At 49.2% G+C, this 27,569-nt stretch overlaps 1 protein-coding gene across 2 annotated transcripts; it reads left to right on the top strand.

Moving 5' to 3' along the window:
- Nucleotides 1–859: 859 nt before the first annotated feature.
- On the top strand, nucleotides 860–27,569 carry SZRD1 (SUZ RNA binding domain containing 1). Of its 2 annotated transcripts, none has more exons than XM_053898918.1 (4): nucleotides 860–951; nucleotides 20,541–20,590; nucleotides 22,406–22,657; nucleotides 24,358–27,569. In XM_053898918.1, the coding sequence occupies exons 1-4, from the start codon at nucleotides 901–903 to the stop codon at nucleotides 24,458–24,460; spliced, it is 456 nt and encodes a 151-aa protein (XP_053754893.1). In that variant the 5' UTR covers nucleotides 860–900; the 3' UTR covers nucleotides 24,461–27,569. The 2 variants fall into 2 exon arrangements, with proteins under 2 accessions (XP_053754893.1, XP_053754892.1); XM_053898917.1 differs by having other exon boundaries at nucleotides 22,403–22,657.

Here is a 27,569-nt window from a genome sequence, read left to right as displayed (position 1 = left end):
CAAGCACCGTCCAATGCTTCTCAGCATAGTAACTAGTTTAATTCTTACAATCTACCTTTGAAGCAGCTACTATTATTATCTTTTTTTTTTTTACACTTGAGGAAACTGAAGCACAGAACCCACAAGTAACTTGCATAAGATCGCACAAACTTGTTCAAGTTGGAAGTGTCCAAAGTTGAACTTTAAAGTTCAAGGTCTCTACTTCTGTACTGTAGAAAAATAAAGCAGGAATACCGTTTAGGAAGATGCATAAATAAATGTTTAAGGAAATGCTAATGTTTGTATCTGTCATTGAAGACTCAGGAGAACTTTTGTGGTGCTGGTTGGCCAGCTCAGGTGCAGTATTATCAACTAAAACTACCGTTTTAGTTAACAGATGCTTGGAATATGCTTTATGTGAAGGAAAAACTGTAACGATTTTCACCTTATCACATAGAAATAACAAAATGTGTTATGCATCAGATGTTTTTCATCCTCTATTGAGGCATAAAAATATTTTAAGAATTTAAAAAAAAATACGTCATCTGCAGTTCATGAAGATTACCAGTCACTTTAAAAAAAAAAAAAAAAAAAAGGTTCTCAGTAATTGCCTGCCCTTAGAAAAGATGGTTCCAAAGAACACACTTTCCCTACTCAGGACGATGACTTCATGTGGACTCTCTCATTGAGTACAAGAGCTAACACGTTGCCCTTAAGAAAAATGGCAACCTTCTGGTTCCTCTGCCCTTTTCCAAGATGGCTTTCTCGATGCTCATGGGCGCTGGCCAGGCGCTTCTTCCGGGCTTGGCAAGGGGCGGGGTCCATTGAGTAAAGCCTTGCGTGCCGGCGCCCGCGACGGAGGCGCGCTTCAGGGCGCAGGCGCGGGGAGGGGGTGGGGGAGGAGGGAGAGCGGCGAGTAAGATGGAAGATGAGGAGGTCGCTGAGAGCTGGGAGGAGGCGGCAGACAGCGGGGTAAGGAGGAGCCGCCGCCGCGGGGCAGGGCCGGGCGGGACCTGGCGTGAGGGAAGCCTCCGGGGAGCGGGCCTGGGGATGGTTCTCCCCAAGGAAGGGCCCCACACGCCGGGCCGGGCGTGGAGGAGAGGCCCCCGGTCCTTGAGCGCCGTGAAGGCCTCTTAAAGGGGCCGCGTTCCATTTCTCCCTCCACCTTCGCCGGGTGCGCTTCCCTACATCCCCCCCGACGTGTGCGTCACCCGGGGCGCCCCACCCGCCATCCAGGGCCTCTTTGCGTGGCCCCCGCGCCCGCTAGCTCTTCCCGGGACTCTCTGGCCCTTCCTCTCCTGTCGCCGCCCACCCCCCCCTCCCGAGTCACCATTTTAAAGTTCATGTGCTCTGATGAGGAGCGACACACCGGGGGGGGGGGGGGGGGGGGCTGCGCTGACCGGGACGGCGTGCCGGGCTCCGGAGAAGAGCAGCGGAGGGCAGGCGGGGAAATTGAGTCGTCTCTGGTCCCCTCCACTCTGTGCTAAAATCCCCCATTGCTTTGCGCCTTCCGCCACGGTGGGCGAGTCTGGGTTTTTTTTTTTTTTCTCTTTCAGTTTTACTCTGAGAGCCCGTTGCAGGCGGGTCTCCCGGGGACCCCGCCAGAACAACCGAAAGCCCGGTGGGCAGCCCCTCTCCCCGGGGACCCACCCAGCGATCTGGGCCCGGGGCGAAGGTCTTGGAGAGTACTTGCCCGGGTTCGGGGGGGGGGGGGTGGGGGGAAGGGGGAGGGGTGCGATTTGTAAAGTAGCCGCATTCCTGGGAGAGGAGGGGGGAAATGGACCCTTCGACTTTGCTTTTGGAGTTTTTGTTTGACTCTAGAAGCTGTAGGGAAATAGTTTATCCCAAGCTGAAACAGCCGGAGCCAATCCTCTTAGGTTTGTGATTAATTTGGGTCTTTTCAGAGTTTGTGGTTCAGTGGTGACCCTTGGGAAGATGCGGAGATAGCCTTTTGGCCTCCCGGCGTTCGTGTCTGTTCAGTGTTGGCTCAAGTGACCTCCACCTTCAAGGTTTATGTGTTGGGAGTGGGGCGCGGAGAGCTGAGTGTACTAGCGTAGAACAGGAGTTTTGTTTTTCTTTCTTTATTTATTTATTTTCCCCCAAGCGCCTTTGAGGGTGCTCATCAGAGCTGGAAGAGGCGGAGAAATTGACCCGGCTGCAGAGGGTATCTCTGCGGGAGTGTTGAAACTTGGCTTCGCTCGTAGTCTTTTCCCGTGGTTCAGCATTTCTTTCATGGTGTTTATGTTTTTCCGCTTAGCACAATTAAGAACTTGAAGGATTAGTTCGTTCAGAAGGTATTTGATACAGTTCTTATGTGCTGACCATCTTTCTTGGATTTTGACTTGAGTAAGGAGAGCGATTGAAAGATTTTATAGAGAGCAACAGGTGTCGTCTGAGTGTTTATTCAGCAAACATTTTTTGAGTGTCTCTATGTGCTGGACAGTGTGTGTAGCAGTGACTTTGTCCTATAGAATGCAAAATTTCCGGGTACAGGCATTTATTACCTACCACTAATATGAGTGCAGCATTCAGACATCCTTCATGTACACCCTCCTGCAAAAAAAAAAAAAAAAAAAAAAAAAGCCTGGCCTGTAATTTGAATGTGGCTCAAATGATAAGTGTCTTGAGCATCTTGACATTTCTTTGTTTTTTCTGACCTGTTTACAAGAGACGTGAGTTTTTCATGTTAAGAAAATAAAAACAAAAATCAATGCAGGATTCAGAAATCTGTGGATTACTTGTGTTTTTCAGAACAGATAAGGATCAGCTAGCCCAGTCCCACATTTTACAGCTGAATGAACCCCAGGGATGTAGGATTTAACTTAGATCTTTCTGATGTTTGTCCACTACTCTTTTGACTATATGTTAGTAAAACCCTTTAGAAGTGCCCGGTACAGAGATGGAACCCAAACCTTGCCTTGTTGACATAGGAGCAAAATGCAGGTTCCTTCTATATCTTTTATGTAACTGAACCACTGAAATAATCTGTAGTTATTGCCCTTTTATAACCAAGGAAACTGAAGTTGAGAGAATAACCTGTCTTGCTCAAGGTCGCACGGATAGTAAGTAGGGAGCTGGGTTTTGACACCAAAGCCTATCTGACTCCCAAGGCAGAGTTCATTCTGTAGCATTTTGCTGTCTCCCTTCCTGGGACCTGTGGAAGACTTGGGAGTTGGACATTACCTTTATTTTTTCATATGTTTGCTTTCGGCTTATATTTGAAGGCTTTCTTGAATTTGATTCCCTCTTTGAATTTCACAAACGGTTTTGTAAATGTGCACCTTTGAAGGAAGGGTGCCAGAGATGGGATGATGTGCTGTGTCCACGTCACTGGGAAACCAACTGATTGTACATGTCTTTCACATGTAGCCAGTTGCATATGTAAAAGTTATCCTTTCTAACATTCAAGTGATCCTTTCTAACAACTGAAACTTGGTAATGAGTGTTACGCACTCACCCTTCCAAAAAAACAATCTGGATGGTGAGAAGGCTAGTAAATGGGGGTTGACAGTTTTTTTAAGTGAACACGCAATCTTTATATTATCTGGAGGTAGTTCTGATCCTTCAAAATAGAGGCTTTTGGGTGATCCCTGCCCTCGGCACCACAAAAAAATGTTGATGTCATACTGGAGGTTTTGTTTTGTTTTTTAATGTTTATTTATTTTGAGAGAGACCGCACCTGCCTGTGTTGGGGGTGGAGGACAGGCAGAGAGAGAGAGAGAATCCCAGGCAGGCTCCTGCTATCATCACAGAGCCCACTGCAGGGCTCAATCTCATCGTGAGGTCATGACCTGAGCCGAAATCAAGAGTCAGATGCTTAACCGACTGAACCACCTAGGTGCCCCTGGAATTTCTTACGTGTCAGTACATCTGAGATCGTTTTTTTCTTGCATATTTTCAAAATACTCAATATTGAGTCCTATTGTGTCATTCTGGGGAAGACTCCAAATTGAGAAATACTCCAAATTTTCTGTAAATTGGCTGCCTTTTGCTTTTAGTTAATGTGGTGAACACTGACTTGATATAGAACTATTCCTTTCCTGTTTCCTCCCAAAGAGTCACATTGCCAATCAAAGGACAATTCAAGGAATATAACTTACATCCCACTAAGGAAATGCTTCTTTAAAAATATACTGCCTTTGGGAGAAATGAAAATGTAAATTGAGTTAATTTTGATTCAAACTCTAAATTCTGTCCTTTGTTTTAAGCACATCTCAAGGGACAAATAGAGCATTTTGTAATTGGAAAATTTTTTTTTGTGCGCCAAAAAAAAAAAATCAGATCAACAGTTTGCTCAGTTTCTGACACTTTGAAGCTTTATATATTCACATGTTTAGGGGAAAAAAAAAACAAACAAAAAAAGGCATAACCTTGTCCATCTTGTTGGTAATGGGCTAACCTGATCCTAGGGGAAGGCAGATGGTACATAAATGGAATTGGACTGGTAGCTGTAATGCTTTGGCAGCCTCTCTGATTTCTTTGCATCTCAAAGTTGCCTTTTGTCCTTTGCCAAAGGCAAGTCATGTAACTAATTGGAAGAAAATGTATCTTAAGTTAAAGGACGACTAGTCCCTCTTCTGGACTAAGAATTCAAATTTATGTTTACTTTCTACCCTCACTGAACCTCTAAACATTACCCCATCAGCAATGCTGGATGCCATATAAGCCTGTAAGAAAGTGTCAGTAAACTCCAAATACCTACTGTGTATCAGGCACTGGGCACAGGCCAGTGGAGGAGTCAGATGGGTAAAGCAGCGCTTTTCTTTAGAAGAGGCATAGATGGGGTACGATAGCTGGGATCAGAGACAGTCTTGTAGAAAGAAGGTGATGTTTCAGACTACTTGAATTAAGCCGTAGAAAGTCTGGGAGGGGTGGGTAGAGCGTAGGACCAATGTGGATGTGTATAGGCAGCAAGAGAAGAATGTGCCGCATTGGGAGAGCTACAAATACTTCCTTCTGGCTGTGGGGTAAGGGTTTGGCAGGGCTGAATGGAAAGAGACGAGGCCAGAGAGGTATGCAGGGGCCAGATGGGGAAGGGCCTCGTTGTATTTGGTTCTGGGGAGCTTGGACTTTGTCCTTACAGCACAAGAGAGCTTTGAAGGCTTAATTTTTTTTTTTTTAAGCAGAGTAGTGGCATATTTGTTTATTTACTTATTTTGAGACAGAGCGTGCGTGTGAGCGCTCGCATGGGGGAGGGGTAAAGACAGAGGGGGAGAGAGAATCCCAATCAGGCCCCATGCAGTCAGCACAGAGCCTAACATGGGGCTTGTTCCCACGAACCAGAAGATCATGACTTGAGCCCAAGTCAACAGTCGGATGTTTAACCAACCGAGCCATCCAGGCATCCCTGGCATAGATTTTAATTGAAGAGATAAGAACTTTGATTTACTTCTTGTGTGTGTGTGTGTGTGTGTGGGCGTGCGCGCGTGTGCATGTGCACGCAAAAAGGTGATTTTATTAAAGCATGGGGACAGGACCCATGGGCAGAAGAAAGAGCTGCCTGATTTACTTCTTATTCTTTAGAGAAGAGGCCATTCTCCCTCCTGGAGCATATGGCTTGCACCTTACTTTGGGGTCCTTAGCACTTCCTGTAACTGCTGTCATTATGGAATATTTACCATAGCTGTGGGTAGTGGGCAGATAACAGTTATTTCGGGGCTACCTGGTACTGATTTCTTTGTCCTTATAGTAAAGAAGGCATTTAAGATTTGTGGTATTGGAAAGTACAAATCCAGGTGTCCCATGCCTGTGAAGGAGCCATTTCTTTTTTTTTTTTTTTAATTTTTTTTTTTTTAACGTTTATTTATTTTTGAGACAGAGACAGACAGAGCATGAACGGGGGAGGGTCAGAGAGAGAGGGAGACACAGAATCCGAAACAGGCTACCGGCTCTGAGCGGTCAGCACAGAGCCTGACGCGGGGCTCAAACTCATGGACCGCGAGATCGTGACCTGAGCCGAAGTCGGCCGCCCAACTGACTGAGCCACCCAGGCACCCCTGAAGGAGCCATTTCTAAGCTGTTCCAGTTCTTTCTGGGAAGATTGGGTCTTAAGGATTGTGATTTGCTCAGAGCAGCCTTCTATAAAGCATTTGGCCGGTTGAGACATGATCATGCTGAGCAGTCTGTCCTTGTGATTCTGGAAACAGGTCTGTTTCGTTATGGTTTCAAAGAAACCGTCATGCACTTTTCACGAGTAACCCCTCTGCTCCTTTCATTGAGGCTGCTTGGGGGGCCTGTTCCCAGCATGCTCTAGGTGTCTGAGACAGCTGCCATGGTTGCTGTGGGCTGGAGATGCAGTCACAGACCTACTTGCTTTAACTTCTACAACAGGAGAGAACTTAGTGTATCTCTGTAAAGCTTTTGGTAAATCCCTGCAAGAGAAAAGGCGCTGTTGTCTAGATCTGATGACTCAGATGTATTCTTGGGGCTACATCTTTCTTTCCAGTTTCCACCTTTATACTGCAGTGGCTTCCCCACAGGTAATGTCCATTTCTGGCTGTATCAGGTAGAAGCCTTCACCAAGGAGTGGGGTGTTCTTTCTGCAAGAGAAAAGGCGCTGTTGTCTAGATCTGATGACTCAGATGTATTCTTGGGGCTACATCTTTCTTTCCAGTTTCCACCTTTATACTGCAGTGGCTTCCCCACAGGTAATGTCCATTTCTGGCTGTATCAGGTAGAAGCCTTCACCAAGGAGTGGGGTGTTCTTTCCTGCACGCTTGCCCCACAGGAATAGAAAGTATTTTCTGTCAGGACAGTTACTGACTTGGTTTCCTAGGAGAAGACTGAGTTTAGCTACTTACATTTGTGGCCAAAATACAGAATGAAATATGTGTGTGTGTGTGTGTGTGTGTGTGTGTGTGTGTGTGTGTGTGAAGTAGTAACCATAGAGATTTCTCTTGCTGAAGGGTCTTGCTGGTAGCCTCTACCAAGCATCCTTCTCTGTAACGTTCAGCTCCATGCAGGATGTTTGATGGGAAGATAGAGGTGAAAACCCACCACCGCAGAAATTAGCAACAAATCCTGACCTCAGTCTTTATGTAGATAAAAAATCTTATCCCTGAGGTTAAGACATTTCAAGATGTCCCTCCCAGTAAGTCATCCCCTCCCTGCACCCAAAACTCTTTCCCTTATAAAATGAACGCAGGAAATTACAGTCATTCCTTCCTAAAAGGAATAATATGTACGGTTGAAATTGCATTCTTCAGGGTTGTGATCCTTAGACTGTTCGAACTCGAGTCTGGAGAGGTCAAGGTTGTCCTCACTCTTCCTGGACCTTGAGAGCCAAATTCCCAGCCCTTATGCTCTGGCATTTGGCATATTCTTGGCCCAATACGAGCATTTGTGACCCTCCAGCTCTCAGTGCTGTTTTTGCCACCCAGTTGCACATCTCACTGGTGAGTGGGCTCCGCCCGTAAGCCCGCGCAGACTCCCAAATCCTGCTGGCCTCTTTTGGAAGGACTTCTTAGATAGCGTCTTAAGGGCTCACTACAGGCTTTGCGGAGCGCATTTTCACATTCATTATCCCAGTCAGTCTCCGTGACCTGGTGATGCGTAGGTGTTTTTATTCCTAGTGTCCTGGAGAGGAAATCACTTGGTCGGTCTCAGCTCAGCCACTGGCATCCTGAGCCCACACTCTTAGGGACCTTTTTGGACTGTTTGTTTACCTTTGCTTTTCAGCAGATAATTAACCAGTTAACTGCTTTAGGATGTTTAGTTGCTAGTTCCTTTGAAGTATTGTTATTTGTTTCACCTGGGATTGGCCTTCTGCCTCTGTAGTCTGATGATGAGTTGATAAATTTCTTGCCTCTGAGAAACTTGAATTTGGTTCCCAAGAGCCAAAAGGACACAGTTGCTGTCAGTTGTTGTTTTAAATTTAAAACAAAACAAAACTTTTTTAACTTTAATTTTATTTTTAAAGATTTATTTATCTTTGAGAGAGTGCAAGCAGGCAAGGGGCAGAAAGAAGGGGTGGGACAGGGGATCCAAAGCAGGCTGTGTGTCGACAGCATCGAGCCCAATGCGGGGCTTGAACCCACAAGCCACGACATCATGACCTGAGCTGAAGTCAGACACTCAGCCGACTGAGCCACCCAGGTGCCCCTAAAATTCTAAGTAGCCTCCACACCCAATGTGGGTCTCAAACTCCTGACCCCAAGATTAAGAGGCACATGCTCCACTGACTGAGCCAGGAAGGCACCCCTGCTGTCGATGTAACACTAAAAACAGTGACTGCAAATGACATGCTCGTTGAAATCTTGATCATAATTGGGAAATAACATCTGGCCAAGTGAAAAGACATAATATAAATATCTTTTGCTCACATCTCTTGAAAGATTTAACCACTCTGCTTGCTATCTTAAGGATCCCTGTATCTGTAGTTGCAGACTGGCGGCTCTTGGGTATTCAGCCTATGTACTTTCGGGGGGTGCACGCTTTGTTTACATATTGAATTTGAATGCTTTTCCCTGGGCCTTGGTGGTTCTCCTGTCCTCTGTAGTCCCCACTTTATGTATTGTGCGACCTGTTGTGATCCTTCCTGCTTACTTTATTGGCTCGACCTGGAGGCATTGTGTTTGCTGCCCCTGCTTAGTGCCATGATTCTAAGTAGCCTTTGATGACAGGGCCCTTGGGCCTTTGGATGAAACTTCCTGGTGGTGTAGGGAGGAGGTAAGAATGACTTTGTTCCATCCTCCAGTGTCCAAATGCATTGTATTTCCTCCTGGGAGAGGAGCCTTGCTGTCTTTATAAAAGGAGGAAAGAGCAGGTCACTTCTGCCAGTTAGTGACCCATTTCCTCCATCCATGGCAGTAACAGAAGTCCGAAGGCTAGGCTGACTCTTGAGGTGCCAGGTCTGGTTTTGGGCAGATCACTGCCTACCTTTCTCTCAACTTCTTTTCCTCTTTTGTCACCTGGGGCTAATAAAATCCTCCTTGCCTGGCAGTGAGGGTTAAATGGAGCACACAGGCGGATGTTGGAGTAGCGAGTACGGTGGTCGTGAGCATGAGGGCATTCCCCAGCCACTCCAGTAGAGTCTCTGCCTGGTTAGAGTGGCAGGTTCCTAAGACTGGCTGAGAGGTCTCTTTCTTGCTCCCCCTGAGAACTAATACACAGTTTTCTTTGAATTGTAAGGGAAAGGCAATAACGAGCGTAGAGAAAGGGGAGCCCCGTTAGATTCTACCCATTATTTTATTCCAGGGACAGGGCTCGCCGCCCTACTCCCCCTCCTGCCCGTTCTCCGCTTTTAAGCTAAAGGGTTGTATGGATTCCCTCCCCCATGGAGACTCTTTGAAGAGGCACTGGAAGCAGAAGGAAACAGTGTCTCAAGATTGCAGTTCTCAGCTTCTGAGGCCCTCCATCCTGGGATACGTCTATATCACCAGACTTGTTCTGTACTGAAGAATTGTTTCTTTTAGGGGACTTCTTCGCAGACTTAAGGTCTGGACTTGGTTGTGGTCTGCCACTGCTGTAGCCCTTCCTTAGAAGCCCTCAGCTTGCACTGGCCTGGCCTGGGGTGCAGATTAGGCAGGGTGATATTCCCTGTCTGCCTTTATCCTACCTTCGTAGTTCCTGTGGCCACCCGCTAGCCACTCCTGAACGTTTTTGCTTCTTCCTCTTGAGGTTTAGGATTCAGTTTTGTCACTTACAAGTCGAGTGGCCTTAGGCAAGTCATTTAACCCTGAGCATGCAGCATGGCTGTTGTATGTCCCGTGGATTATGGTGAGGGTGAGGTGGTGAAGGGAGGGCCAGAGGCTTCCTTACACACACCTGCAGCAGGTGCTTGGAGTGTGCTGCCACCACCACTACTGCTGACAAATGCGTGTGACAGCCTCAGCTCTTACTGGGAACACAGGTAGTGTTGCTGTGTTCAGACCCAGATAGACCCAGTTCAGATTCTGGCTCCCCTCTGTACTGTTGTGGAACCATGGTCAAAGTACGTAACCTCTCAGAATTGGTTTGTAAATCATTTGTAAAATGGGGCTATCTTTCTCTCTCTTTTAATGTTTTTAAACAAAATTTTTTTTAACATTTTACTTATTTTTGAGACAGAGAACAAGTGGGGGAGGGGCAGAGAGAGAGGGAGACACAGGATCTGAAGCAGGCTCCAGTCTCTGAGCTGTCAGCACAGAGCCTGACGTGGGGCTCGAACTCACCGTGAGATCATGACCTGAAGTCAGACACTTAACCGACTGAGCCACCCAGGTGCCCCTCTTTTAATGTTTACTTTTGAAAGAGGGGGTGCAAGCAAGGGAGGGGAAGAGAGAGGGGGACAGAGGATCCAAAGCAGGCTCCAAGCTGAGACCGCAGAGCCTGATGCGGGGCTCGAACTCACCGCAAGATCATGACCTGAGCTGAACCCAGACGCTTAACTGACTACTGAGCCACCCAGGCACCCCAAAATGGGGCTATATCTCTAAAATCCCTGTTTCACAGGATGGTTCATAATTCATGTGTTGGGTACTGTTTTAGGAGCTATGGACAACTGTAGTGAAAGAACTTTCTTCTCCTAAAACTTGCTTTCTAGTGGAGAAAAATGGACAATAAACAATAATGTTTTATATACGCACCCAATGAAGAAAAATAAGAGAGATAAAGAATGTAGAAAGTGACTGGCAGAGGTGCCATTGTGTGTGGGGAGTGCAGGGGGAGGAAGGTCAGAGGAGGCCTCAGTAAAGATAGGCAGAGAGACCTGAAGGGGGTGAGAAAGCAAGTGTGCAGAAGAAGCTGGTGGAAATGCATTCCAGGTAGAGGGAACGGCAAGTGCAAAGGTCCTGAGGCTGGAGCATGCTTGTTTTATTTGAGGAACAGCGTGGCCCAGAGGTAGCAGGGAGCCGGATCCCGTAGAGGCTAGTAGGCTGTGGTGGGTATTACCTTGAAACAGGAAGCCATGTGAGGGTTTTGAGCAGAGGCTGACTTGGTTTTCAAAAGGATTATTCATTCTGGTTGTTACGTGTAAAATAAACCGTAAGGGCAAGAGTGGGAACACAGACTGAAGATGCCATTTCAGCTGTCCTTTCAAGGGCTGTGGTAATTTGGACCAGGGAGGTCACAGTAGCAGAAGCGTTGGGAAAATTCGGGATCTGTTTTGCAAGTAGAACCAACGTGGGGGATGAAAGAGACATCAGAGCTGCCAGAAGACTGGGGTTTCTGAAGCGGGGTGAGGAGAGGGAGTGTGGGAGGAGCAGGCTTGGGGGAGTGAATGAAGTCAAGGGTTTGGTTTGGGGCCTGGGGAGTTTAGGTCCCTTGTGAAATCAGAGTGGGGGTGGTGAGTCGGCAGCCGTACACCCACTGATGTGTGGAAGGCCGTGGAACCAGGTGCCGTCGCCAAATCAGCCAGCGGAGTCACGGAGGAGGGGAGGTGCAGACTCTCCAACCTCGGGGGCCTGGACAGGAGGAGGAGCCTGTCCTGTACAGGGGACGTTAACTGTGGGCATGAGAGGAGCTACCAGGGAGCTGGGAGGGGACCGGCAGGCTGGGATGGACAGTACTTTGAGGAGGGAGCAGCGAGCAGTGTTGGACGCTGCTGAGAGGCTGAGTGAAGTGAAGGTGTGGAATTGACCGTTGAGGTCATTGGTGACTCTGGCAAGTTTCAGCAGGATGGGGGGGTGGTGTAGAGAGCAAGATTGATGAAGTTGTGAGTGTCACTTAGAGCAGGGCCTGGGCTGAACGTTGGGCACTGGGCGAGTGCTGGTTGCTGGCACACCAAAATGACAGGACCCGCCACAGTAGGATATGTGGCGTTTACATCAGTAAACGGCATGCCCCTTGCCTCTTCGGTCCCTAAGGTGCTCAGTTGCTAGTTGCTGAATTTTTTTTTTTAACGTTTATTCATTTTTGAGAGACAGAGAGACAGAATATGAGCGGGGAAGGGGCAGAGAGAGGGAGACACAGAATCCGAAGCAGGCTCCAGGCTCTGAGCTGTCAGCACAGAGCCCGACGCGGGACTCGAACCCACAAACTGCGAGATCCTGACCTGAGCCGAAGTCAGACGCTCAATGGACTGAGCCACCCAGGCGCCCCAGCTAGTTGCTGAAATATTAAATGTATAACAGATACATCTTATTCTAAGACTGTATCTCAAGCAGTGTTGTCTAAGCGAAGTCCCATGTTAGCCACACGTGTGATTTAAAACTTCCCCAAAGCCACATTTAAAAAGTATAAGGAAACAGGTGGAGTGGATTTTAATATTTTTTTAAGTTTTATTTATTTAAGTAATCTCTATACACCCAGCATAGGTCTTGAACTCACAACCCTGAGATCAAGACTCGCATGCTCTACCAACTAAGTCAGCCAGGCACTCTGGCTCAAATTCAGTAATTTGAATATTTAAATTAAAAAATTTTTAATGTTTATTTTATTTCTGAGAGAGAGAGAGACAGAGCACGAGCAGGGGAGGGGCAGAGAGAGAGGGAGACACAGAGCCTGCCCTGGTGCTCGAACCCAGAAACTGCAAGTTCACGACCTGAAGTCGGACGCTCAACCAACTGAGCCACCCAGGCGCCCCTGAATATCTTAAATGGAATGCAGCATACCCCAAATAGTATCACGGTCAGCACATAATCAATATTGAAAATATGTTAATGAGCTGTTTTACACCTTTTTTTTTTTTTTTTTTTTTTTTTGTCATAAGTCTGGGAAGTCTGCTGTGCATTCGGCATTTACAGCACATCTCAGTTGGGACTGACCACGTGTGAAGCGCTCACCAGCCACGTGTGGCAGTGGCCACTGGACTGGGCGGCGTGGCTGGAAAATGTGCCCAAAGTATTTCCTCTTCCTGGGCAGGTGCAGAGAGCTCCTGAAAGCCTTGGGAACTTGGGAAGGAAAGTGGGAAGTGGCTTCCCTTCCAAGCAAGTGAGAATTGTCTTGTCTCTACAGCATATCCTCCCCACCCCTCCAAGCCCTTCATGGTTTTCTGGAGCCCCTGGTTTCTTCAAATTTGTACCTGGCTGGTCCTGGAAGGTGTAGCTGGCTTTCTGCAGCAGCTTTTCAAAAGTTGCATGGATACCAGCTAATAAAGACCTTTGCTGAATGCAGCTCAAGTAATATCCAATGGATTTCAGTTGAAGTTATCTCTTATTTGGGGTCCCTTTTTTTCCCCATTTTCCTTTCCCTCTATTCATGTTTTCATCCTCTTTCTCCCCAGTGTTTCTATGCCTCTCTCTTTTTCTTGAAAGTCTGTTCTTTAGGTCTCTGCCATTTTCTCTGACTCCTAACAGGTTCACCACCTCCCCATTTCTCTTTCCACAATGCTGTCTGTACAGCTACCACAGCGACTGTGGTTCCCTACCAGTCTTCTCCCTCCTGGCTGGGCTCTCCTCTTCAGCAGAGGTTGCCTTATCTCTGGGCATCCAGCATCTGGCACGTCTCCTACCTTACAGTCAATTTGCCACAAAATGCTTGCCTCCAACTTTTTTCTTTTTCTTTTTTTTTGTCACAGTGAAGCAAAAGGACAATGGCTTTTGAGATACATTAACAAAGTGTAGACTTCCTTAGGGAGGGCATTTTAAAACTATCCTGTGCCCCCACAGTGACCCATTTAACGTGGAATGTTTTCCTTGCTGTGGGAGTAGCAGAGAAGGGAGGAGTGTTCTGTGTTCCTTCAAACAGACTAACCTGTCTGTATTAAAAAAGGGCAACTGATGAAGTCATGGCCCGGATGTCTTGTCTCTCAACTTCTGAACTCTGCCTTTTTCAAGATTTTACTTTTTTTTCTCAAGATTTTACTTTTGAGTAATCTCTGCACCCAACTTGAGGCTCAAACCTACAACCCCAAGATAAGAGTCGCATGCCCCACTGGCTGAGCCAACCAGCAAAAAGCTTTTTTTTTTTTTTTTTTTGACTTAATCAATCATGTTTGCCCAGGAGTTGAGTTAGTGTTTTGAACCTGACTATGTTCCTGAATGAAACATCGCTGTAGAATCAAACCTGGAGTGGTAAGACATTGGGGGCTTCTCTCCCTGGGTTGGCCAGGGTCAGTAGATGAAGCACTGTCCACTGCCACAGCACTGACGTAGAGAAACAAGGCAGGGGCTGAGACAGAGAGTTAACAGAGTTGGTGTGAAGGTGGTTTGGAAAAGTGTGTGGATCGCACGCCTGGACTTGAAATGGCCAGCGGTGTGCTCCAAAAGTACACCCCGTTTTATCTGATAGTGTTAAACCAGATTTTGCTGTCTGTAACTGAATTCTTGTGCTTCCCTCCTAAGTGAAATTGAGGCTCTCCCAGGAATAGGCAGAATCCCATCCAGACGCGTGATCTGGGAGACACAGGTGCCTTGCTGGGCACACAGAAGGCCCTGTAGCCAGGGGAGTGGGTGCTGAGGTCCTGCCCAAGACTTCCGGAGACCAGGCCCAGCCTGGCACTGTCGTCCGTGCTGGGAGTTCGGGGCCACACATGTTGGGATGAGGCCTGCCTTCTTCCCAGCATCTTCTCTGCGTTTTGCTGAAACGGTGTCATTATGTTCGTCAGGATCTGTCAGGCTCCAGTTCTGAGAGAAACCCTGTACCCAGGGCTCAGTCTCTTCTTAGATTTCCCCCAGTGTCTGTGGACGTGTGCTCCCCAATTTGGGACAGCGGGACACGACCAGACAAGCCTGTGGGACACAGTGGTTCACAGAGAGCCTGAGGAGAAAATCAGAAAATGTCATCTTCTGAAATGGAAACTGACAAAGAGAAGCAAATCATCTGAGAAAAGTCACTTAAATAGTAACTTTGGGTGATAAAAAGAGGTTATTTCCTAACTCAGGGCCAGGAACCTCCATTTAATACAAGGTTTCTTGAATTCTTAGAAGTTGTGTTCGTCGCACTGGTGAGCAAGGATTCTGGTTATCAGAGGAGGGGGTGCGGTGGAGGAGCAGGGTAATCAGCGTCTTTGGCACTGAGTTGGGGGGAGGCTGGGAGTGGACAGCAGCAGGTCAGGCACCAGAAAGGGCGGGACACAGTGTAGCAGAGGATTTGGGTTTGTTTGCTGTCTATTGTGAGTTTGGCTAGTTTGTTTTCATTTATTTTGGGGAGAGTGTGCGCTCAAGCAGGGGAGGGGCAGAGAGGGGTGCAGAGGATCCGAAGCGGGCTCTGCACTGAAAGCAGTGAGCCTGATGTGGGGTTCAGACCCAAAAACCATGAGATCATGGCCTGAGCCAAAGTCGGATACTTAGCTGACTGAGCCACCCAGGTGCCCGGAGAGAGAGAGAATCTTAAGCACAGAGCCCGTTGTGGAGCTGGATCTCATGACCCTGGGATCATGACCTGAGCAGAAATCAACAGTCAGACGCTCAACCCACTGAGCCACCCAAGCACCCCAAGTTTGGCTAGTTTGAATCAGTCCCCCAGGGCTTCATCCATCACCCCTAGGTAAACTGATAAAGTCTGTTTCTTGAATATTCAGGTCTGAGAGTATGGCTGTGATGATGATGAACTTGAACTTGCTGTAATTTGCCCCAAGGCCCAGAGTAGCCTGTTTATTTCTCTCCTTTGCCTTTCTTCCACTTCGCTCCCCTTCTCACCTTCCTTTTTTTCCCTTCTCATTCCCCTCTTAGTGCCACAGCAGGGAATCTGTCATTGTAACCCGCCTCCCCTTGCACATTCATCCCTATCCTCGTGTCTCCTTTGTTCCTTTGGAAAGAGGTGGCTGCGTAACAGATTAGGCTGAGGTGTCCCTTCTCTGCTCTTCCCTTCACATGCCTCTGTTCCCCAGCTTTCTGGGGGTGAGGGGGCTCACAAGTGTAAGCGTCCAAGGTTAAGGGCATCAGCAGCCATTGAGGCTGTGCTTTTTCCCTCAGGTGAGTCGAATTTGCAGGTGTTGTGTCTGATTCATTCACCTGTGGCCGTGGCCTCTCCTTTGCCTCCCACAAAGGACCAGTGCTGTCCACAACTACCTTGCTCCCCACTGTGGTTCTTAACGACCTCCTGCCTCCACTCCTTTCCTTCTGGTTTTGCTTGTTCTCTCGGACCAAGAAGGGTTTACCTCATTTTAGTAGAGATGTAGCCCCACAGGGCAAGTGATATCTGTGTTTAGTAATAGCAAACCATTTTTGTTTTTTGTTTTTTTTTTACATTTATTTATTTTGAGAGAGGGAGAGAGAATCCCAAGCAAGTTCCATGCTGCCAGCACAGAGTCCGACGCAGGGCTCGATCCCACAAACCGTGAGATCGTGACCTCATGGTCATGAGCCGAGATCAAGAGTCAGGCACTTAACCGACTGAGCCATCCAGGTGCCCCTGCGACAGCAGACCTTTTGCTTAGGATTTTGACCCAAAGAGGAGACCCCTTACCACCCCCCCTCCACCCCCCGCCCCACCATCAGAACACAGCACATTGTCTTCTGGAGTCTACTCAGTGCTACTTGGCAAAAAATAGCCAGGAAAAGTCATGGGAAATCAAGCTTTTCTTAGCACCTTACCTCTGATATGCTTATGCTCTAACACTTGCCTGTGTCCTGGTGACCCCTCATGGCTCCGAGAAGTCATAGAGTGATGAGCTTATGTATGGGTTTCTTTCACTACCTGTGGAGGTTGAGCCTCTAACACAGAAGCCTTGACTTTGGGCCAGAGTTCTGTTCATCCTCATGAAAAGAGAAGGTGCCGTTAGGTGATAAGGTTTCTTGTTGGGTCCACATCCAGATGCTTCCTCACACAGCATCCTGGGGCCTTTGAATTCCACTGGGCTGTTGCATCTTTGGAGAAGACAAGCATTCTCCTTGCAGCGCACCCGGTAGGAAAGTTTTGGCTTGGTGCAGCTCTTCAGAGCACGAGACTGAGAGCAGATCCCTTGCAAGGCCTTGTCCAAAAAGAGAATGGACTGACTCATGATGCCTGGATAGACTCCAGAGGGAGTTGCAGTGCCCTCTCCGTTTGCGGGCAGGGCACTCCCTCTTAGCGGGGCCAGCTCTGGGCACACTGGTGTCCAGCTGGCCATCTGGACGTAGTCAGGATCAGCTTTCTACCGAAGCTGTTGGGATTTATATCCCATTCTCTAATCCGATGGAAGAATTCGTCCTCAGCTCAGATAAGCCATCCTGCCTGATGTGATGGAGCTTGAAGGGAGTGTTAGTTATTGGAGTCCCGGAGAGCAGTGTGGAATTCAGGGGAGATGAGGAAGAGAAGACCAGCATCCGATGGCTTTACCATCTCCAGGGATTCAAGCGCTTGTGGGGTTGTAGCAGCATCAGGCAGGGCCCCGAAAGGCCTTAGGTGTTGGGCTGCCTCTACGATTTACTACTTTGTGACGTTGAGTATGTTAACTTAACCTCCCTGAGCCACATCACCTTCATCTGACAGAACAGGATAAAAGCTCTTTTGTCCATCAAACCAGGGATGTGTGACCGAAAATGAGTGTTTGGGGGAAGTGTCTTAACAATCCTAAAGTATTATATTGACATAGGTCATTATTTCTAAATTTTTTTTAATGTTTTTATTTATTTTTGAGACAGAGACAGAGCACGAGCAGGGGAAGGGCAGAGAGAGAGGGAGACACAGACTCCGAAGCAGGCTCCAGGCTCCGAGCTGTCCGCACAGAGCCCCAGGCGGGGCTCGAACTCACAAATAGTGAGATCGTAACCTGAGCCGAAGTCGGATGCCCAACCGACTGAGCCAACCAGGCGCCCCAGACATAGGTCATTATTTCTAAAGCCAGTAGCTTATATTATATGCCAGGGATGCTGCTTACATTCTAATTTGGGGACAGAGGCCCATTTACTCATACGTGGTCCATACATAATGCCCTCTTGAAGGGCTTTTCTCTACCCAGGCTCCATTTGCTGGGCATGGGCAGATTCTGTCTTCCCGGAGGCCGTACGGAAAAAAAGGAAGCAGTTTGTTTTCCTGAGAGTCTCCTGGATGGGACCTCTCAGATTCAACTAAAGTAATGTGTATTCATTTTACCACAGTTAAAAAAAAAAAAAAAAAAAAAAAAAAAAAAGACTCCTGTGTTAGGCTCCTTTGCCTATATGCCTTACTTGGCCCTCATCGTAATATGAAAGTGAGAGTTCATGTAATAAAGTTTAAAAATGTAGAGCTTTCCCATGAAAATCTTGAGTTTGGTCTTGCTCTGGCCCTGTAAGCCAAGGCTCTGCTGCCTGGACTGTGGAGGCATTTGGTTCTGACCTTGTTCGAAGGCCTCTAAATCCCACAGATGTTAAACCTTGCATTTTTGATGGAGACACTTGAGTAGGGAGTGTCATTTTCAGATTGGAGCAAAACGATAACACTGTGCAGTTTTAAAACTGTGAGTTACTTGAAGAAGGCCTTGAAAAGTCCTTAAATGGTAATAGACATCAGACTAACGTGAGACATAGTATCTACTCGGGTTATAACACTGGTATTCATTAAAAAAAAAAAAAAAAATTAGAACAATTAATTCTGACACAGACTATGCTGTGGGCGTGGATTCTCTTTGCGTGTCTGTTAGTTCACAGGAAACATCCAGGCCGTTCTCCCAATTTCTGTGTCCCTTTTCCATTCAGTCATTAGAGTTGTTGAGTGCCAGCCTGGGTTCTAAGCTTGAGTGAGTTTTCCATCTAGTGGCTTCCTAGCCCCTCCAGGGAGTTGAGGGGATCCTCAGAATGCAGTCCGTTGTGCTTGCCTTAATACATTTGGGGTATGTCATAAAAACAAAAACATATAAACACAGATCAGCACCTATCAGAATGAACGTCAGTGTCAAACTGGATTGAAATCTGGCTTTGTATGGTTAGTCCAGCTTCACAGTGTTTATAAGAAGGAGACAAAAGTAAGAGCGTGGAAAGATGAGAAGGAAAATAGGGAAACGTTCCAGGGAATACTAACCAAAAGAAAACTTGGCATGGCTTTATTAATATTAAATAATGGATTTTTAAAATTTATCTTTTATTTTTAATTTTATTTTTAATTTTTTAAAATTTACATCCAAATTAGTTAGCATATAGTGCAAACTATGATTTCAGGAGTAGATTGATTCCTTAGTGCCCCTTACCCATTTAGCCCATCCCCCCTCCCGTAACCCTCAGTTTGTTCTCCATGTTTATGAGTTTAAATAATAGATTTTAAAGCAAAGGATCATTTCATAATAACAAATGGGACAAGTTACTATAAGATAATCTTTGATTTTTTTTCTGGAGTCGATACATGTAGCAAATCAGCAAGAATTTAGAAGTTCTGAACATTATAGTTAACTAGCTTGGAACCGTACCCGTCAACTGTAGAATATAGCCCTTTTCAGGACATGGGGAACATTCCTGGGAAACTGGCTGCACACTGGGCCCTGGGGTGGATCTCAGTGCATTTCAGAGACTTCACTGGCAGTTAAGGCAGTTAACGTTTTGCAAGTTAACAACAACTTTGAAAATCCTGTATACCCTATAAGTCAAGATTCTCAACCTCAGCACCACTGACATTTGGGGCTGGGCAGTTTTTTGCTGTGGGAGCTGTTCTGTGCATTGTGCCATTTTAGCAGCATGGCATCCTGGACTCTATCTACCCACTGGGTGCCAGTAGCACGTCCCCTCTAGTATTGGGGGTGGGGGGGATGCGTCTCCAGACATTGCTAAATTGTCTTGTGGTGGGGAGAACCACCCCTGGTTGAGAACCACTCTGATTATAAGTCTTTTTTTCAGAGAGAGAACCTAATTGTTTCATACGGTTTTTTCCTTCTTCAGTAGCTGAACGGTGTTGTCCTCACTGAGGACAGCTGAGTGGGATGTTTGTAAGAAAAAGCAGTGGGACAGCCAAGGGGCCTGAAGGTTTGGTGCTTGCTCTGTGCACAGCTCACCTGTCCAGTGTACAGACCCTTGTGCATGAGGGCGTGGAGGCATCAGAGTTCCTGGCCCTGAGGGCTCACTGCTGTCCAGTGTCCCAGATGTGAGACTTCTGTTTTGTTCTGGGCCTTTGGCTAGGTGCTAGTCACAGAGTTCAAGTCCATACGGGGGGGTGGGGGGTGGGGGGGAAGGCTATTCATTTGTGATACATGTGATTATGAAGGAATGTAGAAGAGGGAGAGCTTATGTCTGAGAAGCAGGTGATTAACTGCACGGGACCGGAGAAGACTTGACCAAGGAGAGGCAGACATCAGGCTGGGTGTTGCAGGAGAAATGGAAGTTGGCAAAGGGAAGGTGGATCAGCGTGAGGGGTTCTGGGGCTTAGTAACAGCTCAGTTTCACAGTGATGTAAAACAGGAACAGAAGATAAAGGAAGGTGTGGGTGAGGCGTGCTTAGGAACTTGGACTTGATCTGACAAGCAGTCTAGGGGGTTTTAATGGGGAAACAACCAGATTTGTGTTTACAAAGTTGATTTGAGTGGCTCTGTGAAGGACAGATTGGAGGCTAGGAGACTAGTTGGAAGCTATACAAAGAACCCAGCTGCATGATGAGGTCTAGAACTATCACCGTGGCCATGGGGATGGAGGGAGATGAACCCTCAGGGAGTCCGTTCCCGAGCCCCAGAGTCTAGTAAAGGGAGGTCTGCATCCGTTACCTCAAAGGAAACAGTAATGTCCCTGGTCAGAGGACACCATCCTTAGCTCTGAAAATAAAGACATAAGTTTTTATCTAAGAGAGATTTTTTTCCACTTTTTATATACATTTTTTTCCTCTAGGAAATAGACAGACGGTTGGAAAAAAAACTGAAGATCACACAAAAGGAGAGGTAAGGCTGCTGTCTGGTCTGAGGGCTCATGCTCTGCCGTGTGAGAGCTGGGCAGTCAGTGGTATTGTCCAGGTGGCCATCAGGTTTAGCAGGGCAGGCTCCCGGGCAGGCTTCTGAGCGTGTCCCTCAAGGACATGGTGGTTTGAGGCTTTGAGAGTAAGGCTGGAGTGTCGCATCTGCCTTCTGACTTCGTGGGTACCCTGTGTGAGGTGGTCTGGTAGAAAGTGGGGAGGTGGTAAGTCAGAAAACTTAGGTTTTAGGCCTGGCTGTGTTCCAGTTGCTCTGAGGTTTGGGACAAGTTGTTTTGCCCTCTGGACACCAGTTTCTTTCTCTGTGACATAACGAGATTGGGCAGATGATTTCTGTGGGCCCTCTGTGACGTGGTGGCTAAGGGCATTGTGGGGGTATTCTGGAAGAAAAGATGCTCAGAAATTCTCGAAGACTTTTTAAGGATACCCCACCCCCACCCCCACCCCCACCCCCACCCCCCGACAGGGGAGAAGGTGGGTTTCAGAGCAGGTGAAATTGACCTCAGCAGTCTGACTTTGGGCTTAGGTAACCTGTTGGCTTCCCACAGGGACTAGCGACAGGGAGGAGGAGGAGAGGACCTCTCTGGACTTATCATTCCCAGGGGACGCCAGGATGCCCTGCCTGCCTGCTAGTTTCCTGGCTTCCTGCCTCTTTGGTCAGATTGCTGGCTCCTTGTCTGTCTGCTCGTCTCAGCAGCTGCACTGAAGTCTGGTTACAGTCCCCTTGCCACACTGTTCCTGTCCCCCCCACCCCCCCCCCCCCCCCCACCCCCCCCCCCCCCCCCGCCGGGACCTCCCTGGCGGCAGCTGAGTTCACCAGCCCCTTCCCCTCCTGACAACCGCGGCTCTGAAAACAGGCCCCCTGCAGGCTGTTTGGTTCTGAAGAGAAGCTAGTTGGCTGCTCTGGGGAGGGTCTTTGTGGCTACTGAGAAGTGGTCACTCCTGCCCGGATCCCTTTTTTCTCTTGTGGCTTTTGTTTCTTTCCCTCTCCTGTGGTGTTTTCCACCTCTCCTTGTGGACTCGTTGCCTGATGTGCACACCCAGCAGCCTTGGACGTGCTTCTGCTCTGAGCAGTGTGACGCGCTGTCTCTAGGATCGCCCTTCACCCCAGCCCCGCCGCGTCCAGGGTACCGGAGAGCCCGGGTGAGGGAGCTGTCTCTGCTCAGAACCTCTTCTGGAGAGATGACCCCCGTTGTCTGGCGTAGCTGGTCTCTGGGAGGCACAGGTCACTTACCAGAAGGCTGAGGCAGTTTGGTAAATCCTATCCTGATGCCAGGCAGGGACGGTGGAGTGGGCTCCTTTGTAGTGTTTGACTGGTGTGGGCGCATGTGGAAGGCTGTGGCTGGGCTGAGCGAACACTTCGCTGACCCCTAAGCTAAGGGCTCCTGCTACTCCAGCCTGTCACACTCTGCTCTGTGTGTAGGGAAGTCGGGATTTTAACTGACCTCGTTGGACTCTGGGCACGAAATGTTTTGCCACAGGGGCAAACAGTGGTTGGTGCGACTGTGAACCCGGGTGTAGAAGTCCCAGAATGAGATGGTGCTCCCGCCCCGTTTGCCTGGGGTGAGGTCTGAGGAGCAGGCCTGAGGACGACGTGAGCTTGTGGCAAGGTTGCTCTTCTGAGACACCCGGGAGTGAGAGTTCTGCTGTCTGGTCCGAGGCCAGAGAACAACGGATAGAATTAGGAGGAGGGAGGGGAAGGTGATGGGGGTGGTTGAGGCACGTGGCTGGGGCCTCCGAAGTCAGGGGTAGGACTTGTGAAGCTCTGTTTGCTCTTTGTCAGCAGGAAATCCAAATCTCCTCCCAAAGTGCCCATTGTGATTCAGGACGATAGCCTTCCCACGGGGCCCCCTCCACAGATCCGCATCCTCAAGAGGCCCACCAGCAACGGTGTGGTCAGCAGCCCCAACTCCACCAGCAGGCCAGCCCTTCCTGTCAAGTCCCTAGCACAGCGGGAGGCAGAGTACGCCGAGGCCCGGAAGCGGATCCTGGGCAGTGCCAGCCCCGAGGAGGAACAGGAGAAGCCCATCCTCGACAGGTGAGTGTAGCTGGCAGGGCTGACCGTCGACCACTCTGCCCGACCACCTTACAGGGGAGAAGGGAGGGCGGCCTGGCTGCACATGGAGGAATGAGAAGCAGGCAGAGAGGGGGCTGGAACCAGGGCGGCTCCAGCTGCCGGCCCTGGCCTGGTGGGCAAGTTCAGTGTCTGCTGCGTTGGCTCACGACCGCAAGCTTTGAGGCTGTGGTTTGCTGGCGGGCTGCCTCTGCAGGCACCGGGGGGGGGGGGGGGGCAGTGTCGCATGGAGGTTAAAGGCATGGACTTTGGGTCAGAATCTACCATTTCCTTCCACTTAGGGCTGCCTGACCTCTCTGTCCCCTCATAGCCTAACGTATGGGGGAAATGGGATGACACAGTACCTGCCCCGTCAACTCGTTGTACAAGTAAATGAGCGTGGCGTTCTGAGAACCTCACCTCGCACAGTGGATGGCGCCCCGTGAAGTGCTTAGATGTTATTTTCTGGGTCTCAGAATAGCCCTTTGTAACGTTTTCTGGATTTTCTGAATCCTTTTTCGTCCCTGGCACTTTTTTCTTTGCAGTCCTAGAGGTTGCATTATGTAAACGTGTCACCTCTTGCTAAAGCTAAAGCAGTATTTGTTAAAATAGCCTCTTTCTTGGGGCGCCTGGGTTGCTCAGTCGGTTGGGCGTCCGACTTCAGCTCAGGTCACGATCTCGCGGTCCGTGAGTTCGAGCCCCACGTCGGGCTCTGTGCTGACTGCTCAGAGCCTGGAGCCTGTTTCAGATTCTGTGTCTCCCTCTCTCTCTGACCCTCCCCTGTTCATGCTCTGTCTCTCTCTGTCTCGAAAATAAATAAACGTTAAAAAAATTTTTTTTAAATAGCCTCTTTCCGACTTTGGGAGGCCTCCTCGGGCTAGCTGTTCTGGGGCTTGCACCTTCTTCCCATCCCTCCGTTAGTTTGATAGACTTTTCTTCTCTAAGCCTTCACTTGGCAGAATAGAAAAAGTCTGTTCCCTTTTAGTCTTCTGTGTCAATAGGAGTCAACCATTAACCTCATAATTTGGAGAGAAGCAAGAGGGCAGCAGTGGCTGATGCTGGATCCCTCTACTGAGCTCTTGCTCTGGGGGCTTCACCTTTGCTTGATACTCTGACAAGTCTGTGCCACACGATTCTGTGGGGGCTGAGCTGCCTGAGGTCACTGCCTCTGGACAAGATGGGCCCTTGAGCGCTCCCCTTGCCCTCTAGATTCGGGGAAGAAGCGCTGTTAGCACTCAGGGTGAATGTAGACCACCCGCCCCACCTACCCATGGGGGCTTCCCAGCTTGGAACAAGGCTCCCTGAATCCACGTCAGAGACGCGAGGTCAGGGAGCAAGAGTTGGCTGATAGCCGCTTTGGCGTCTGCCCCAGCTGCAGTTTTAAGATTTGGGGACGTCTTTGGGGCGCCTGGGTGGCTCAGTCGGTTAAGCGTCCGACTTCAGCTCAAGTCATGATCTCGCAGTTCGTGGGTTCGAGCCCCGCGTCGGGCTCTGTGCTGACTGCTCAGAGCCTGGGGTCTGCTTCCGATTCTGTCTCTCCCTCTCTCTCTGCCCCTCCCCTGTTCACGCTCTGTCTCAATAATAAATAAACGTTAAAAAAGTTAAAAAAAAAAAAAAAGGAAAAAAGATTTGGGGACCTCTTTGATGTCCTTTTTCAGGCCTCCCTCTGATCTTCTTCCCTCCAGGCCAACCAGGATCTCCCAACCCGAGGACAGCAGGCAGCCCAATAATGTGATCAGACAGCCTTTGGGTCCAGATGGGTCACAAGGCTTCAAACAACGCAGATAAATGCGTGCAGGAAAGGATGCTGCCGCTACCCGCCGTCACCGCCTCTTGGGTCGTCCGCCACGGGTCGCACTGCCGTGGCAGACAGCTGGACTTGAGCAGAGGGAACGACCTGACTTACTTGCACTGTGATCCCCTTTGCTCCGCCCACTGTGACCTTGAACCCCATGCACTGTGACCTCCCTCCTTCCCCCCCTCTTCCCACTGTGATTGGCACGTCTATAAGGGCTGTCCCAAGTCAATGGAAAGGGAAAGGGTGGGGGTTAGGGGAGGGTTGGGGGGACCCGCGAAGGACTCAGTAGAGAGTCAGACAGTGCCACTTGGCCACTTGGGGTAAAGCCAGTGCCAGCAATAACAGTTTATCATGCTCATTAATTTTGGGATTTCAAAACACAGATGAGAACTCCCGCCACCCACCCCCAAGTGCATGTCTTTCATCACTTAAAAGCAAGTTCCATTTGAAAATATCCTTTTCTTTTTTTTTTTTTTTTTCTCCTTCCTATTTTTTGTTTGTTTATACAAATCTCTGATTTGCAAGAAAAAGTGCATGGGAGGGGTTTTAGCAGTTTAATGAATTTTTAATTGAGAAAGGGTAGTTTGGTAGTCTACTTAAAAATGTTTCTGGGAAATTCACTAGAAACATTAACCAATAGGTTTTTGGTGAGCTTAGCTTCTGTATTCCTACTGCCGCCCAGAAAAGGGGCAGGGCTCTGCAGCCCCCAGGACAGATGAGCACCCCATGCCTATACCTCCCTCCCCCAGCTGAGTCCCAGGGGCATCTTGGCCCTATCTGAGACTGAGCTAGCTCTACAGGCTCAGAGAGCCTGGGGGAGGGTGCTAACCCCACCTCTAGTATTCTGGGAGTTAGGGAAAGTGAACAGACTTCCCCTTCCCATACCCCTCAGGGCGGTTCCCTGCCAGCCAGGCTTGCTCCTTCTAGAAGGGAGCAGGGACTGAGATGCACTCCGAGCTCAGAGGTAAGGGGTGTGAGACTTGCTCAGTGTTCGGCTGTTAGCACAAGGAGAGCCAGGAGAGAGTGGCTCCAGGACTTTGCGCCTCCTGCCTAGCGTGCTCGGAAGGTGGAGAGATCTTCCCACTCCGGAGGGTCTGTGAGCACCGTCTCTGCGGATGGCCCCAGCTCAGTAACCGTTCCTGGTACATTTCCTTTGTGAAATCACTACCTTGGGAGCAGACCATTCTGAACACATTTGGGAAAAGGCAAGCTGTGCATTGCAAAGATTGGTGATGACAGACTGGTTTCCCATAAACCCAGGCGACCCTTCACCCATTTTTCCGGAGCGGGGGCTTGGAATGAAGTCAGTTTCCCCCTCTGTCCCTGGAGACTAGAGATTTGCTTTGGCCCTTTAAGGTGGAAGAGGCTAAGAGGGCACTGCCCAGAGCAGCCGTGTGTGTGTACAATCTGGGTCCTCTCAGGCTTTCTGGTCTCTTCCGTTGCACTGCGCCTTATCCCTCAGCCAGCCGGATGGCCTCCGCGCTCAGTGGATGAGTTTTGGAGTGGGCGGTATGACGTTTTGTGATTAGGGCAGCTTGTGGTGGCCAAGGTGGCAAGCTCGGTTTTGCAGGCTCACTCCACCTTTGGTTCACCTGGCTCTCAGCCTTGCCCTGTGGGAATGTAGGCCGGGCCCAGCAAGCCCGCTGCACCTCCCGCTTAGGAAGGGCCGGCTGCCAGTTGAAGCAGCAGCTAGTCCATAGCACAGCCTTATAACCGTGAGAAGCCAGGAGATTGTCCGCGAGCAGAGCTGAACAGAACTTCAGTCATGGAGAACCCACAGGGCGTTGGGTTGTGCCCACGGGCCGTTCTGAGGAGGGATTCCCTCCGGGCGTGGGCAAGGGAGAAAGTTGGCTGCTGTCTTTGTAGTTCCCCTGCCCTGACCGAGTTTCCTCATTCTAGATGTATAGTGTCCGTCCCTCATGTAATAGTGGTTTCTGGCCCAAGATGAGACCGTCCTTTCAGTTGGAGACGGGCACAGAGGCAGGCCAGGTGGCACGGCCAGGAGTGCCGATGCGCAGCCGTCGGGACCACCTGTTCTTGCCCACCCCTCCCCTAGCGGGAGCCAATGGGAAGGCTGGCTGATGGGCGTCTGTGGACTGACGACGTAGTAGGGACGGGTGTTCCCACCTCCCTCTGGCCAAAGATGCGGCTCTGCCCGCTGTGTGCCTGCCACCAGCCACCAGCGGTCGTACCCTTGGCTTCCCAGATGGAGAGGTGGCAGGCAAGATTTTAAAAAGAAAGAAAAAAGTGAAAATGAACTGTATTGTGTTGGGGGGAGGCGGGAGGGGAGATGGGAGAACAGTTTGGATTTTGTGTGTGGGTTGTTTTTGGTTTTTTTTGTTTTGTTTTTTTGTTTTTTTGGTAGTTGTCTGTAACTTTCCTTAAGTGCTTTTTTTTTTTAATTTTTTTTTTTTTTTTTTTTTTTTTTTTTTTTTTTTTTTTAAAGTAAGCTGCAGGCTTTGGCTTGGAAAACCCCAGGGGGATGGGGGGCAGAAACCTGAGGCTGCTGCCCCTTTATCTGCCTTCATGGTACTGTCCCCTTCCCCCAGCTCCTCCCTGACCCCGTGAGCCAGGCCTCAGACCTGCCAGCTAACCGCTTCCCATGAGCCACTATTCTGATGTCAGCCTATAACCAAAGGAGCTGGGGGTCCGGGCCTGGTGACCAACCCTTCTCAGCCCACTCAATCAGGGTGCTCCCCACCTGCAGGCAGGAGGCAACACCCTATCTGCTACCATCAGCCCCTTCCAGAGCCCACTGCCCCGCCCTGCCCTGTCCAGCCCAGCCATACCCTGCTCTGCCCCATGTGGGGATGCTCTGCTCAGGGATGGGCCGGCAGGGCTGCCCCAGCCTCCCTGGTAAGCAGAGACTCTGGAAACCTCTGGGGTCCTGTTTTCTGGCCGTGTGATCCCAGGGGTGCACATGGGCCCCTGGGGTGTCTGAACAGAAGGGCATGGGAGGAAGGGCCGCACCCCTGCAGTCCTGCTCTGCTGGTCTAGCGGGCAGCTGCCTACCCCACCCCACCCCGCACCGCGGGCTCCTGAGTCGGCAGATTAAGCATTTTATAAATTGTATTTTAAATACATGTTTTAAACTTGTCA

Source organism: Panthera pardus, unplaced genomic scaffold (genome assembly GCF_024362965.1).
Source record: "Panthera pardus isolate Hobbes unplaced genomic scaffold, ASM2436296v1 HiC_scaffold_11, whole genome shotgun sequence".
Classification (NCBI taxonomy): Eukaryota; Metazoa; Chordata; class Mammalia; order Carnivora; family Felidae; genus Panthera; species Panthera pardus.
This window is presented reverse-complemented; position numbering and strand designations above follow the sequence as displayed.